Here is a 16,118-nt window from a genome sequence, read left to right on the forward strand (position 1 = left end):
AAGCTACCCATAAGGATATAGGAACTATTGTCTTTGTACAAATAGGTCCAAGGGGTGGTGTGGAGACAGCTCAGGTACAGGGTGCAACAGCACCGACCTCTTTGCCACTAACAAGCTACAAGACTAGGAAACACAGTGGACCAGCATCAGGCAAGGAAAAAAAGAGTTAGTAGCTTAGGCTCTGGAATCAGACTGCCTGGTCTGCTTACGGGCTCTGCCACTAGCTGTGAGACCTTGAACGAGTCATGTAACTTCTCTGTGCCTCCATTTCTTCATCTTTAATGCTGGAAGCTACCTTATAGAAGTGGGGAGGATTATTGAGTTAATCCATGTAAATATCTAGAAGGCTACCTGCCGCAGAGCAGGCGCTCCACGAGCATTAGGTATCACTAAGCAAGCCAGAAGCCACGTGGCCCATCGTGATGGAACAGGAGGCAGATGCAGGCATAGACCAGGACAAGGGCCAAGCATGAGTCAGGTCTGGAAAAGAGGAGGGGTGACACCCCTTGGCATCCTGCTTCTGCCACACTCCCTCTGGTCTGCTGCTCATCCTTAGAAGCAGGCTTCTTGTGCCACCCTACCCTCTGGCCAGAGGGAGAGCAAGACAGCTGCCACCCCTTCCCTGGCCCAGGTGACATGGCCAATCTGGGAAAAGGAGTTACCCCTGGGGTTGCCCGCCTGTGCCCCAGCCTGTCCCAGCCCCCCTCCCTCATCCTAAGAGTTAGCCCAGAAGCTGGGGGCCTTGGCAAAGGGGAGCGCCCAGGCTGGACACCTAAAGCTAGACCGTCCCCTGTCCTCTGACCCCCACAGGCTTGGGTGGAATGAGCAGCAAGCGAATCACCATCAACAAGATTCTGTCCAATGAGAGCCTCGTGCAGGAGAACCAGTACTTCCAGGTGAGGGCGGGGCAGGGGCCCGTGGGAGGGACAAGGCTATGATCAGTGGCACCTGTCACATCCTCGGGGCTTCCATAGGGAATGGCCAAGGGTTCAGGGCACATGACAGAGGGAAGGGCCTCAACAAGCATTCGCTCCAGCCTTCCTGGTTTACGCCTCTAAACTGGAGGCTGAATGGGGTGAGAAAGCTGGGATGTGCAGATCAGTGGAGGCTGGAAGCAGACGGGAGACCTGGGAAGGAAGGTGTGTCAGGCAGTACTAAAGAGCCAAGGGCTCTGTAAGGCTAGAGCCCACAGCATTTGGGGGAGACCCACACTCATTAAAATATGATGAAAACGGGCTTCCCTGGTGGCTCAGTGGTTGAGAGTCCGCCTGCCGATGCAGGGGACGCGGGTTCGTGCCCTGGTCCGGAAAGATCCCACATGCCGCGGAGCGGCTGGGCCCATGAGCCATGGCCGCTGAGCCTGCGCGTCCGGAGCCTGTGCTCCGCAACGGGAGAGGCCACAACAGTGAGAGGCCCGCGTACCACAATAAAAAAAAACAAACCAAAAAAATATGATGAAAACTACAGGCCTGCTCTCCAGAAAATTTCATATGTAAACACATGCCATGAATTTGTATTTGTTTTAGGGGATCAGAGATCCCTGAAGTTTTCTATCTATAGATGAATCCCACCTTTTGAGTCCCCAAATCTCAAAGATTATATCCAGAAGTAGATACCAGTCAAAAGAGTCATGTTTAGTTGAATTAGATCTCTCTTTATTTGCATGGGCATATTTATGTATTTATTTATTTAGCTGCTTTGGGTCTTTGTTGCTGCACGCGGGCTTTCTCTAGCTGCGGTGAGCAGGGGCTACTCTTCGTTGTGGTGCGTGAGCTTCTCACTACGGTGGCTTCTCTTGTTGCAGAGCACGGGCTCTAGGTGCACGGGCTTCAGTAGTTGTGGCACTCAGCCTCAGTAGTTGTGGCGCACGGGCTTAGTTGCTCCGCGGCATGTGGGACCTTCCCGGACCCGGGCTCGAACCCATGTCCCCTGAGTTGGCAGGCGGATTCTCAACCACTGTGCCACCGAGGAAGCCCTGCATGGGCACATTTAGAGTATCAAGTTTAAATTTTAAAACTCAAACTGATTTTTTTAATGGCTTAATTGACTCATATGAGTCGGAAGTCCAGCGGTGATATGGATTTCAGGCACAGATTGATCAGGGCTCCAGCTCCATTCCTCTGCACTTCTTGGGCTCTACAGGTGCCCTCATGACAGGAGTATAGCTGCAACAGTTCAAGGTCTCACATCCATCCAGCACACCATCCACAAAGAGGGAGGTCTGTGCCCCCAACAATTAAACAAAAGCTTTGCATTTCACTGATTGTGCCAACCTGAACCAATTATTGTAGCCAGGGGAGTTCCATATACTGATTCCCTTAATCCTGGTTTATAGCCCATCCTTGAACCAATCACTGGAGCAAAGAAGCAGGGGCAAGGGTCCACTAATTAGCTGTCACCGGGAGGGGAGGGTATAGTCAACCCAACCCAATAACTGGCTGCTACATTTCAAGGGGAGGGGTGGAGTGGATGCTGTAGAAGCAACTGCAGAGTTTCCCAAAGTTCACATAATGCCTCACTGGCTATTTGAAAGTTGACTTTATTGTAACTCCCCTCCGTGGACATTTTTTGGCATCGGGTAGATCTGAGGTCAAATCATGGCCCCTCGTTTTGGCAGTTGGACCTTGGGCAACTCACTAAGGACTCTACATTTTGGGTAGAGGCTCTAATAAGTGGCTAATGATAGTGTCTACCTCATGAGGTTGAGGCTTAAATAAGTAATGTATGTAAAGCACTTAGAACAGTACACTTAGGGTTCTTGTACATACTGGTTTTAATTATTATTAATCAAAATCATTGTCACTGTTCTTCTCACTACACGGGACAGCCTAAGGATTCAATGAGATACTGCATAGCAAGCACTTAGCACAGGGTCTGGCTTGTAGTAGGTGGTGCTCAGTAAATGAGCCCTCACTAGTGTTATTTCTGTGATTTTCTTGTATTATTTCTGTAATCTTCTCTCTCGTCCTCTTTATTACTACCATTACTGGTGGGAGGGGCACCAGGGAGGTCGGCGCGTGCTGGAGTGCCGGGGTGAGGTTAACACTCTCCCTGGAGTGGCGGGTCCCCTGCAGGCAGGGGTGAGGTTGACAAAGGTGGCAGGGGTGTCCCCTCACTCGCCTGCCCTCCCTTCTTCCCCGTCGCCCAGCGCTGCCTGGACTGGAACCGCGATATCCTTAAGAAGGAGCTGGGGCTGACGGAGCAGGACATCATCGACCTGCCTGCCCTCTTCAAGATGGACGAGGACCGCCAGGCCAGAGCCTTCTTCCCAAACATGGTGAGGCGCTCTGGACCCCAAACCTCATCCAGGCCAGTCAGGGGCAGCCAGATCCAGAGGGACCCTTCGGCTGAGGCTGTCCAGTCAGGAGGCCCGGGTCCCAGTCCTGGCTGAGTTGCTGTGTGGCCTCCCACCCACCCCAGGCACTCGCCCTCTCTGGGCCCCATCCCCTTCTGGGGTGATATCCTTATTCTAGCTGCCCCCTGGGGTCCTGGGGGATCCTTTAACAGATTGGAGAGTGTTTTGTAAATTAAAAAGGCCTTTACAGACAGGAGGGATTCTTGTTATCATAGAGGAGAGTCTTCTATGTGATAGAAGGAGGTTAGTACACACACACATAGATACATATATACACACATGTACACACATGAAAACACACACGCGTGCAACGCACACGCTGATGCATACATATATAGCTGCATGCACATGCATGGGCATACACATAATACAGAGGTGGGTTGCCTGGTTTTCCACTCAGCTCTGCCATGTATGAGTTGCTTAGCCCCCCAGAGCCTCAGTTCCTCATCTGTAAAATGGGGATAATTACAATCCCTACTTCATAGGGTTGTTGGGAGAGTTCAGTGAGCTTAGAACAGGGCGGGGAGTAGTAGGTGCTCACTAAACGGAGCTGTGGCCCCGCCTCCCTGTTGCAGGTGAACATGATTGTGCTCGACAAGGACCTGGGCATCCCCAAGCCATTCGGGCCCCAGGTTGAGGAGGTGTGCTGCCTGGAGACACATGTGCGCTCCCTGCTGGAGCCCCTGGGCCTCTGCTGCACCTTCGTGGATGACATCTCCGCCTACCATAAATTTCTGGGGGAGGTGCACTGCGGCACCAACGTGCGCAGGAAGCCCTTCACCTTCAAGTGGTGGCACATGGTACCCTGACCTGCAGGGGGCTGTTGTGTGCCTGTCACAGCCCATCAACCACCAGTGTTGAGGCTGGACCAACCCTTGTGGCTTTTATTATGATTGCAAAATGCCCTTCAGCAATAACTATCAGGAAACTTGGGGGGAAGCATTTATTACTTTTCATTTCATTTTTACTTACAGGACCTGGAAATTACCTGGCACACCTGGGGCCACACAGTGAGGTCATGGGGAGAGAGAGAGAGAAAACCCATGGAACTGGGGTTCTGCTTTTATGGGAGTTGAGGGTGAGGGCCTAGGATTTTGAGAGCTCACTCTTTATTGGTGAATTTAAAGCATAACAGTGGGAATCTAAAGCGAGGAAAGAGGAAAAGGGCAGGTGGCCCAAATGGTCGCTTATCAAAAGCAATCAAGCTCTCTAAAAGAAAGGAGCCTCAGTGGGGGGAGGCGGCCTGGCTCTTCATCCAGTTGTGTGGCTGGCAAGGTGTTTACTCAAGATCGCCATGTCTGAAGTGGATGCCCAGCAACCAGAGCTGAGTCAGGCGCTCGTATTAGAAGAAGGAGAAAATCTGACTGTCAGGGTTCACGCTACAGGGGCCTGGGCACCTCCCTCCTTCCCTGAGTTCTCCAGACTCTTCACACCCCCGGAGAATCCCCCTGCCTGACGTGGACTGGAGGCCGCCATTGAGGGGCCTTGCCTTGCCTTCCCTCAGAAGGGCCTCAGGGTCCACGAAGTCCCCCCCTGAGCCTCCATGCTGTTCTTCCTGAAAATAGCTGGACATTTGGCCAGTGTCTACATAGCCCTGACGTGAAAAACAAAACAAAACAAAAACCACTTCACCCAAACCCTTCCCCAAAGAATCTTCAGTCTGTTGTCTGAAATTGAATGAGGGGAGAAGGGAAGGAGGCTCTGGCATGACCAGCTGTCCCTGTAGCCGTGCCTTGTGGGTCAAGGTAGATGGCATGCAAAGGGATTCTGGAACCCCAGATGTACCTTGAACTGTCATCATCCTTTGAAATTCACCTCCCTTGGCCACCTGGACACCCCCAGTGATTCATTCCTTAAGAGCCTCTGTCAAATCCCCTTGGCTTTCCCTCTGCGGTGTAGACACCGCTGGCTAGCCTCCTTAGACTCAGACTCCCTGAGGGTCCAGTAATTGAGCTTAGAACCTTCCCTGGAAGTGGATTTTATCAGAGCAGCCTTCTCTGTTTACAAGATTCTTATGCTGCTTCTTTCTTATGGACCCAGGCTCTCCCAGATGCTTGGGGGTTTCTCCCCACACCAGCATCCTTGTGGCCTGAGAATTCACTGTATAAAGATGCCCCAGGGTGAGCTAAATCCATCTTCTCTTGCTGGGTTCTCTGGCTGGTCCCTGACCTCCCTCCTCTCACAGCCTCTACTTCCTATTCCAATACCGTCTCTCCAGACAGCTAGACAAGGACTTCTTCCCCACCAGCCAGGCTCAGACCTTCCCCCAGGACACAATGAAAGACCTGCCCCTCCTCTCCAGACCTCAGATCCAACACATAAAGACCCTGACCTAACCTCCAGCCTGAACAGCCAGTTCTAGGCCAGCTGCTGGCCTTAGAGACGCATTGATTATCCCATTGAAGTTTCTCAGTGCATTTGCTGAAGACCCTCTCATTTGGACATAATCAGATTCATTCTCTGGCTCCAACTGAAAAGATTCAGTTTCAGCTAAAAAAAATTCCTTTAAGGCCAGCTGATTCAGGAGAATAAGTGAATTATAATTCCACTTTGAGGGTTAGAGAGGAACTGATATATAACCAATGAAAAGGTTGTAAATTTGTATTCTTGGAGAATGGGATTCTCTTCTTGGATTATCCACTCATTCAACAAACATATATTGTATGCCTCCTAAGAACCAGACACAGTGGTGGGCCCCGAGGACACAGTGCTTAGTAGCAAAGTGCATCTGGCCCCTGCTTCATGGAGCCAGTCAGTTCCCAACCTGAGATGCCCATACTTAAATGGCCAGCATTTGCCCTTTCAGTGATGTGCTCTTTAGAAATATCAATTCGCTATATTCAGGAAATGCACAGGACACAGAGCTTCCAGCAAGTCGCTATCTCGGTGAAATGAGGGGGTTGGGTCTTCTTTAAACAGTCCTCCTTCCCATCCAGCTGGGCCAGTACCGCCTAACATATCAGACCCCAGGGCCTTCAGAAGCTGTTGTCCCCCACTTTGAGGACAGTGGCTCCTGCCTTTGGGGGCCAAAGCCCCAGATCTCTCCATCCCCAGAGCTGAAGACAGCAAGTGCCTATTTGTGGATGTTTATCTGGAGACTTAGACTTTGGGGTGTGTGTGTGGGGGGGGGGGGTGGTTAATGTGGGTTTGGGGGCTTTCTTTCATTTCTTTCTAGTCTGCCTTAAAGGGAAGTGAGTGCTTCCCGGGTGGAGACAGTGTGTGTTTCTAGATTTTTCTAAGGCTCTCTCCATCAATAAGTCAGTAACTTCTGATGATGCTGGAGCCTCCAGGACTGCCTCATTCCCATCGTGCTTGCCCACTCGTGTGACGACCCCTGGCATGGACATCTCCCCCAGACCCCCGGACTCATCAGTCCTCCCCACCCACCACTTTCTATAAATGTAGACCTAGAATACACTTCCGTATTGCAAAACTCAGCTAAGTTCCTGTTTCAATCTTTATTTTGAAATATTTTGTATAAGAGAGCAGGGGGTATCATGAAGATGGCAAGAAGTGGGGCACAGTTTCAGTTTTCTGGATGAGAGGCCCTGCTGGAGATCAAAAGATGTTTGGGGAAGAACCTGAGTAAACAGCAAGAAAATACACGGTCAGATGGGAAGCCATGTGGCTGTTGGTGTGATGTTCATGTTTGCTTCACGGCCACGGCCTGGAAGGAGGCAGGCCATATGTGGGCCCTCTCCTGGTCCTCCAGCCCCTGCCCTTCTGCACACAGGGTCAAGGCTCTCAGCAAGGGTATCTCAAGGGTTTGGAATCCCACACGCATTCAGTAGGTGTGTATTAAATGGCCACCACCCAAGGTCAAGACCAACACCCACAATAAAGTCTGACAGTGTTTCTGGTGGGGCTCCCCAAAAGCAGACCCCGAGGTGAGCATTTGGGAACAAGTGACTTATTAAGGAAGAGCCTCCAGGAGAAACCAGGGAGTGGAGGGAGCAGGACCAGGAACGGGAAGAAGCCAGGAGTGTGATTTCAGATGTAGCCTCAGCCTGGTCACAGGAGAGCTCTAGAGCATAAGTGGCAGCTCAGTTGTTCCATCTGGAGGCCGAGTTTCGTGTACCTACACGAGTCGGTCATTAGCTACGGGGACTTTGGCTCTGAACAGGCAAGGGGGCACCTGTAGCCTATGGGCAATCATCCAGCTGTAGTTTTGTTTTGTTTGGGGTTTTGCCACACCGTATGGCTTGCAGGATCTTAGTTCCCTGATCAAAGATTGAACCTGTGCTCTTGGCAGCAGTGATAGCACAGAGTCCTAACCACTGGACCACCAGGGAATTCTCCACAGCTGTAGTTTTTAGCAGCAGAGTCACAAGAGCTGGGGAATGGGCCAGAAAAGGATCTGGGCAGAGCACCGACTGTGTCCACTGCTCTGAGTAATATCATGTTCTCGTAATATGGAATTGTTGCACGTGAGTATATATGATTTGACCCATGATATAAAATCCATACAACATAGCCACGATCTAACAGGGTCTTTGTGAACAAACCCCCGAGGCTCTAAAATAGAACTACCTAGTTGGTTGCTACACCTAGAAGCCACTTCCAAGCACTTTGGAATTCACCTGGGGGGGTTCTTACACCTCAGCCTCATCTTGGGTTTCTGGACAGATGTTCTGACGCAGCCATTTTCAAAGGCCACTGCAAAATGAAAATCACTAGTTCTCTTATTCTTGGAGTTAGCCTGTGGGTCCAGCCCTCTGAGGTCATTCTTCCCTTTTATACCCAACTAATGTGGCCCAAGCCAATCTTCTATGGGGTTTTCCTGATGCACCTATTTCTGAGACTTCCCAAGGGATGCTGGTGTGTTAAACCCATCCTGCTGGTATTTTCACATCCTGGCCACTCACTCACCTCAGGATTGCTGAAAGTCACCCTGAGACGTCTAGAACAGCACCTTCCAATACAAGTACAATGCAAGAGGCTTCCCTGGTGGCATAGTGGTTAAGAATCCACCTGCCAATGCAGGGGACATGGGTTCAAGCCTTGGTCCAGGAAGATCCCACATGCCGCGGAGCAACAAAGCCCATGCGCCACAACTACTGAGCCTGTGCTCTAGAGCACACAAGCCGCAACTACTGAGCCCGCATGCCACAACTACTGAAGCCCATGCGCCTAGAGCCCATGCTCCTCAATAAGAGAAGCCACCGCAATGAGAAGTCAGCCAGCACACCACAATGAAGAGCAGTCCCTGCTTGCCGCAACTAGAGAAAGCCCGTGCGCAGCAATGAAGACCCAACACAGCCAAAAATATATAAATAAATTTATAAAACAAGAGTTCCCAGAGAGCTCCCCATCCCCTTAAAAAAAAAAAAAAAGAAAAGAAAAGAAATACAATGCAAGCCCCATATGTAATTTTAAATTTCCTGGTAGCCACATTTTAAAAAGTGAAAAACAGGTGAAGTTAATTTAATAATGTCTTCTTTATTGCAGTATATCCAAACTATCATTACGACAGGTGACCAAAATTTTTAAATATTAATGAAATATTTCACGTTCTCTTTTTTGGTAGTGAGTCTTTGAAAGCTGATATACGTTTTTTACTTATATCACATCTCTCTTAAGACTAGCCACATTTTAAGTGTTTGATAGCCACAAGCGGCTATCATATTGGAAGGCGCATTTGTAGAATCCTCTCTACCAGGCTGAGTCCCAGTTATAGAAATAGGCACATTCCTTAAATCCCCAGAATCCAGCTAGGCCAACTGCAATGCTAACAAAAGTTGATTGTGGGGTTTTTTGGTTTTGTTTTTGGCTGCACCACATAGCTTGCAGGATCTTAGTTCTCCGACCAGCGATTGAACCCATGCCCTCAGCAGTGAAAGTGCAGAGTCCTATCCACTGGACTGCCAGGGAATTCCTAAAAGTTGATTGTTATAATACTAGAGAGAGAGACAGAAGATAGACATCGGCCCTCCCTGGCCCTGGTGTACACAGCCTTGTCCCTTCAGAAGGTCCCTTGCCTGAACCATGGCTGCTGCCACGTTACCAGGACTGGCCTCTCTTTTGGCAAGGGGAGTGCCTTTGGCCAAGTCCCCTCTGCCCACTTTAGGAAGCGAATCCCCACCAGCCCCATGGAAAGGGAAAGCATAGTTCCCTCACCTCTAGCCTCTTTTCCCTCATCATTCCCCGGGATACAACTTGATTCTGCCTTTTAATGTAAGATGTCTTTGGTTCCCAGGTGAGGGGAGCTGGGGTCCCCATTATCTCAGCCCCTTCATTCCAGATAGGGGAGTGGGATCCCTCCCCCCTAAACAAAAGAGCAGCCAGGGACGAACTCTGCCTGCCCAGTGGGACTTACCCAGGATCCTTGTCCAAGTGGCATCAGCTCCAGGGGACTGACGGCAATGTTATTGGTAACTCAATATAGGGCGGTGACACCAAATGGCAGCACGTGGAATCTTTCCTCTAGCTAGACAACCAGAAAAAGACGTCCAGGCAGAAAGCTCAGCTCTGCAGCCTTATCTCAAGCCTGGCTGATGTGGCAATCTGGTTTTTTACCTATGCCTCACCCCCAGCCAGCTGGGCTCTGGTTCAGCCCTGACTTCTGAGAAGGCAAAGGCCTGGTCTCTAAGCTAGTCTCTAAGCAAACTACCCAGTTCAGTTTGCTTTTGCCTCAGCCCCTCACGGTCTGCAAGCTAAGGCCCGCTTTATCCCAGTCATGGGTAAACCCCATGATGACCCTTTAAGGACAGTCTTTGGCATTCTAGGGCCCTACTCATAAGCTTCTCTGTCACTGAAGTGTTAAAAGATACCTTTAAAAGGACTGCTTTGGGCTTCCCTGGTGGTGCAGTGGTTGGGAGTCCGCCTGCCGATGTAGGGGATACGGGTTCGTGTCCTGGTCTGGGAAGATCCCACATGCCGCGGAGCAGCTAGGCCAGTGAGCCATGGCCGCTGAGCCTGCGCGTCTGGAGCCTGTGCTCCGCAGCGGGAGAGGCCACAACAGTGAAAGGCCCGCGTACCGCAAAAAAAAAAAAAAACAAAAAAAAACGGACTGCTTTGTTTTCCTCCCGATGGCAATTCCTGGCACACGGTCAGTGCTCAGCAAATATGTTTTGAATAAAACAATGAAACGCCTGTTCAGCTAGGCAATGGAAGCAGAAATAGCCCAATCAGATGAGGTAATAATAGCCACCGTTTCTCAAACACTGACTACCTGCCAGGCACCTGGCCAGGTTGAACTATATGAAAGGCCATTTTTAAAGGTCACAAGGGTCAAATAGAGATGATTTCATATGGTTCAGCCTAATAGTTTACATTCATCATCTCATCTAATTCTCACAACAAAGCTGTGAGAATTATCCCCACTTTATAGATGAGGAAACTGAGGCTCAGAGAGGCAGTGACTTGCTCCAGTTTACACAGCAGGAAGCAGCAGAACCTGGATTTGCTGTACCCAGGTGGTCTGATTCCAGAGCTTACCCGCTGAACCCCTGCTCTTGACTACCTCATCTTAGGAACAACTTTCTAACCCAAGTTCAACGAGTCATCATCGTTTTCTTCATAAATGTTGCCTTTGCACTTGTCATTTTTTAGCATACTAGGTGAACTATTTTGAATCTTATAACAAGAACACCTGCTACCTGCAAGCGAGTATCTGGAGATTATAGGATTCCTATAAACCCTTCAAAGGCAATACAACCCAAAGTGAAATAACTTCTGCATAACACAGAATATGCTCTCAAGTCTTCTGCTCAGAGTCAGATGGCATCTCAAAATCATGAAAGGTAAATTATATTCATTCATCCACCCATTCATCCTTGTTTGTTCATATTACTGTAAGCATCTATTGTGTGTAAATCTAGAGTGATCGTATAATTTTTCATCTAAACCAGAATGAAAGGGGGCACTACTAATAATTCTACCAGTTTAACAGATGAAAACTGGAACCGTGCTGAGCAAACCAGGATGTCTCTTCTTCCTGAAAACGCTGTGTCTGAGACATGATCTCATGCCTCAAGGAACTGAAAGAGTCAGGGAGACAGGAGAACAAAGAGGCAAACAGATGGAATAGACACTTGATAAATATTTGCTGAACGGAGGAATGAATAAGGCACAAAAGCTGTGGAATCATATATACATGCACTGAAACGCACGCACGCGCACACACACACACACACGATTCTTTCCAGCTAGAAGAGTGACCAAGGGTGGCCTTAGTGTTCATCTGGGCTAGACTGTTGAATGAATGCAGGAACGCAAGACTGGGCAGAGAAGGGAGGAAAGGCTGCCCAGCTGAACAAGAACACACAGGGGTGTAAGTATATGCCAAGCTTGAGAAATGGCGATCATAGGGAATGGCAAAGATGTAGACTGAAGTCATACTGGAAATACTAGGTTTTGAGCAATGGGAACCCCCTGAAGGTTTGGGCTGCTGCAGTCACATGACCAATCCTGTATTTTATTTATTATTATTATTTTTTGCGTTACGCGGGCCTCTCACTGTTGTGGCCTCTCCCGCTGTGGAGCACAGGCTCCCCGGCATGTGGGATCTTCCCGGTCCAGGGCACGAAGCCGTGTCCCCTGCATCGGCAGGCAGGCCCTCAACCACTGCGCCACCAGGGAAGCCCCGGGCTGCTGCAGTCACGTGACCATCCTGTATTTTAGAAAGGGGACAGTAACATATATTTCTTTGTTGCTATTAAGAAACTACCTGAGGAGGGATTTCCCTGGTTGCTCAGTGGTTAAGACTCCGTGCTCCCAATACAGAGGGCCCAGGTTTGATCCCTGGCCAGGGAACTAGATCCCACATGCGTGTGCAACTAAGAGTTCGCATGCCACAACTAAGGAGCCTGCCTGCCGCAAGTAAATAAATAAGTAAATACATAAAATATTTTTTAAAAATATACATAACATAAAATTTAAAAAAGAAAACTACCTGAGGAATGATCAAACCATGGTACATCCCATTTATATATTTTGTAGCATGTTAGATGAAATAGATCTATGTGTACTGACATGGAAAGAGCTCCAAGAGAGAGCACTTGATGTTGGTATAGAAAAAAAAAAAAGTCAAGCAAAGCCATGGATTTCTGTAGAAACATATATGTGTATACACATGCATGCAAAGAAAAAGGTGTGGGAGCAATCCCATGAAACTGACAATCGTAATCACCTCGGGGAAAAGACGTGTGACTGAGGGGATTTGAAATGTATCTGTGTTGCTTGAAATTTTTACACAGTGAGAATTTAATTACATATGTACTTTTAAGTGTTTTTAAAGCTGCCTGAAACCCTTGGCATCTTATTTATGCTGAAGTCTTTCCATCCTGATTAGCATAATCTCTTCCTCCTAATAATTCACAGTTCTCTTTTACCTTTTTTCACCCCCCAGCTGGGCTCCCCACCACCAGTTGAAAATTGATAGCTCCTTACAGAGCTAATTCATTTTCTCCTCCTCCCTGTGAGGTGACTATGATTTTTTTCCCCCATTTTACACAATAGGAAACTAAGGCACAGAGAGGTTAAGTACCTTGCCGAAGGTCACGTAATAAATGGCTGTCCTCTTTCCGCCCCGGGTCGCCGCAGCCTCTGCCTCTTTCGGGCCTAGCAGCCTGAAGAAAAAAAAAAAAGAGAAGACGATTTAAAAAACAAAAAAACCCCAAAACGCTTTAAAATCTTAAAAAAAGGACTTCCCTGGTGGCGCAGTGGTTAAGAATCCTCCTGCCAACGAAGGGAACACGGGTTCGAGCCCTGGTCCGGGAAGATCCCACATGCCGCGGAGCAACAAAGCCCGTGCGCCACAACTACTGAAGCCCGCGCATCTAGAGCCCGTGCTCCACAACAAGAGAAGCCACGCAGTGAGAAGCCCACGTGCTGCAACTAGAGAAGCCCGCGTGCAGCTACAAAGACCCTGGGAGCCCGAGGCCTACATTTATAGAGAAACGCACGTCCCGGAGGCCGCCGTGGGCACCACTGGTTTGCCTCTGGAAGAATTTTTGTAATTTGGAGGGCAGTCCCCGTTTTAATTTTTTTCATTTTTTGAAATTGGGAGCTTCCAGACCAGAACAGCTGAAACTTATAAACTCCCAGGGAGGGCCATATTGTTTTTGAGAGCCTTTTGTCTGCGGTTTGGCAGTCTCATCCTGGCTGTCCCCGAACTCCTCTCAGGGCCTCTCCTCGGCCACCTGTGAGCCGCGGCACGGGCCACGGCTCGGAGGGGAGCCCCCTTTGTCCTGTGTGGTCCCTCTAAGAAGTACTCCTGGCAGGGCTCGGGATGCTGGGGCCTGGGGAGATGAACGCTGCGGCCAGCAGCTACCCCACGGCCCCCCTGTATGTGGGTGACCTGTACTCGGACATCACCGAGGCCATGCTGAACGAAAAGTTCAGTCCTGCGGGGCCTGTGCTGTCCATCTGGGTCTGCCGCGATACGCTCACCCGCCACTCCCTGGGTCATGCATACATCAACGTCCAGCAGACAGCTTTTGCGGAGCAGGCCTTGTATACCATGAACTTTGATGTGATTAAGGGAAAGCCAATCCATATCATGTGGGCTCAGAGGAATCCCTCTTTGAGAAAATTTGGTGTGGGAAATACCTTCATCAAGAACCTGGACAGGGCTTCCCTGGTGGCGCAGTGGTTGAGAATCCGCCTGCCGATGCAGGGGACACGGGTTCGAGCCCTGGTCTGGGAAGATCCCACATGCCGCAGAGCAGCTGGGCCCGTGAGCCACAACTACTGAGCCTGCGCATCTGGAGCCTGTGCTCCGCCATAAGAGAGGCCGCGACAGCGAGAGGCCCGCGCACCGCGATGAAGAGTAGCCCCCGCTCGCCACAACTAGAGAAAGCCCTCGCACAGAAATGAAGACCCAACACAGCCAAAAATAAATAAATAAATTTATTTTTTAAAAAAATTAAAAAAAAAAAAAAAGAACCTGGACATATAGATAACAAGGCACTGTATGATAGCTTTTCTGCTTTTGGAAACATTGTCCTGCAAGGTGGTGTGTGATGAGGACGGCTCTAAGAGTTATGCCTTTGTCCACTTTGAGACCCAGGAGGCTGCCGCAAGGTCATCGAGAGGATGAACGGCATGCTCCTCAGTGAGCGCAGAGTGTGTCTGTGGGCAGATTCAAGGATGGAAAAGAGTGGGAAACTGAGCTTGGAGCCAAAGCCAAGGAATTCACCAATGTTTATATCAAAAACTTTGGGGTTGGACTTCCCTGGTGGCGCAGTGGTTAAGAATCCGCCTGCCAATGCAGGGGACATGGGTTCGAGCCCTGGTCCAGGAAGATCCCACATGCCGCGGAGCAACTAAGCCCGTGCGCCTAAAGAAAAAAAGAAAAAAAAAAACTTTGGGGCAGAGGTGGAAGATGAGAGTCTGAAAGAGCTGTTCAGCCAGTTTGGTAAGACTCTGTAAGTGTCAAGGTGATGAGAGATCCTAGTGGAAAATCCAAAGGCTTTGGCTTTGTGAGTTACAAAAAACACGAGGATGCCAATAAGGCCGTGGAAGAGATGAATGGAAAAGAAATCAGTGGGAAAGTCATTTTCGTCGGCCATGCACAGCAGAAAGTGGAACGGCAGGCCGAGTTAAAGTGAAGATTTAAACAGCTGAAACAGGAGAGAATTAATCGCCATCAGGGGGTGAATCTCTACATTAAGAACTTGGATGACGCCATTGATGATGAGAAGTTAAGGAAAAAGTTCTCTCCTTTTGGATCAATCAGCAGTGCTAAGGTGATGCTGGAGGATGGGAGAAGCAAAGGGTTTGCCTTTGTCTGCTTCTCATGCCCCGAAGAGGCAACCAAAGCAGTCACAGAGATGGACAGACGCGTCATGGGCTCCAAGCCACTGCATGTCGCCCTGGCCCAGAGAAAGGAAGAGAGAAAGGCTCACCTGACCTACCAGTATGTGCATTGGGTTGTCGGGATTAGAGTGCTCCCTGCCAACGCCATCTTAAATCAGTTCCAGCCTGCAGCTGGGGGCTACTTTGTGCCAGCAGTTCCACAGGCTCAGGGAAGACCTCCGTATTACCTAACCAGTTAGCACAGATGAGGCCTAATCCACGCTGCAGCAAGGTGGGAGACCTCAAGGCTTCCAAGGAATGCCAAGTGCTATACGCCAGTCTGGGCCTCACCCAGCTCTTCGCCATCTGGCTCCAACTGATAATGCTCCGGCCTCTCGCAGCCTCCCTACTACCGCTCAGAGAGTCGGATCTGAGTGCCCAGACCGCTTGGCTATGGACTTTGGTGGGGCTGGTGCCCCCCGGCAAGGGCCGACTGACAGCTGCCAGTCCGGAGGTGTTTCCGCAGCTGGGCAGAAGCTAGCACCTCGTGCTGCTGTTGCTGCCGCTGCTGCTTGGGCTGTTGCACCTTACAAATATGCCTCCAGTGTCCGCAGCCCTCACCCTGCCATCCAGCCCCTGCAGGCACCCCAGCCTGCGGTCCATGCGCGGGGGCAGGAGCCGCTGACCGCCACCATGCTGGCCGCAGCACACCCCACCCAACCCAGGAACAGAAGCAGATGCTGGGTGAACGTTTGTTCCTGCTCATCCAGACGAGGCACTCAAACCTGGCTGGGAATATTAGGGGGATGCTGCTGGAGATTGACAGCTCGGAGCTGCTGCACAGGCTGGAGTCCCCGAGTCTCTCCACTCCCACGTGGATAAAGCTGTGGCGGTCCTACAGACTCATCATGCCAAGAAAGAAGGTGCCCAGAAGGTGAGCGCTGTTGCTGCTGCTACCTCTGAGACAAGCACAAACCGATTCACCAGCCAAAAAAACCCTCATGGGATTCAGCTCAAGGTTTGA

The 16,118-nt window shown here is 50.0% G+C and overlaps 1 protein-coding gene and 1 pseudogene across 1 annotated transcript in view; both read left to right on the forward strand.

The window, feature by feature from the left end:
* The window catches only part of PADI2 (peptidyl arginine deiminase 2), a 47,419-nt gene extending 40,627 nt beyond the window's left edge, over window positions 1-6,792 (forward strand). Inside the window, exons 14-16 of the mRNA XM_059073937.2 lie at window positions 811-896; window positions 3,149-3,277; window positions 3,931-6,792. Coding sequence (XP_058929920.1) covers window positions 811-896; window positions 3,149-3,277; window positions 3,931-4,164 — 449 coding nt within the window. The 3' untranslated portion in view covers window positions 4,165-6,792. The remainder of the gene's footprint in view (window positions 1-810; window positions 897-3,148; window positions 3,278-3,930) is intronic.
* Window positions 6,793-13,604: 6,812 nt separating this feature from the next.
* Window positions 13,605-16,118, forward strand: LOC131762431 (polyadenylate-binding protein 4-like; annotated as a pseudogene).

This window comes from Kogia breviceps, chromosome 1 (assembly GCF_026419965.1).
Source record: "Kogia breviceps isolate mKogBre1 chromosome 1, mKogBre1 haplotype 1, whole genome shotgun sequence".
Taxonomy (NCBI): Eukaryota; Metazoa; Chordata; class Mammalia; order Artiodactyla; family Physeteridae; genus Kogia; species Kogia breviceps.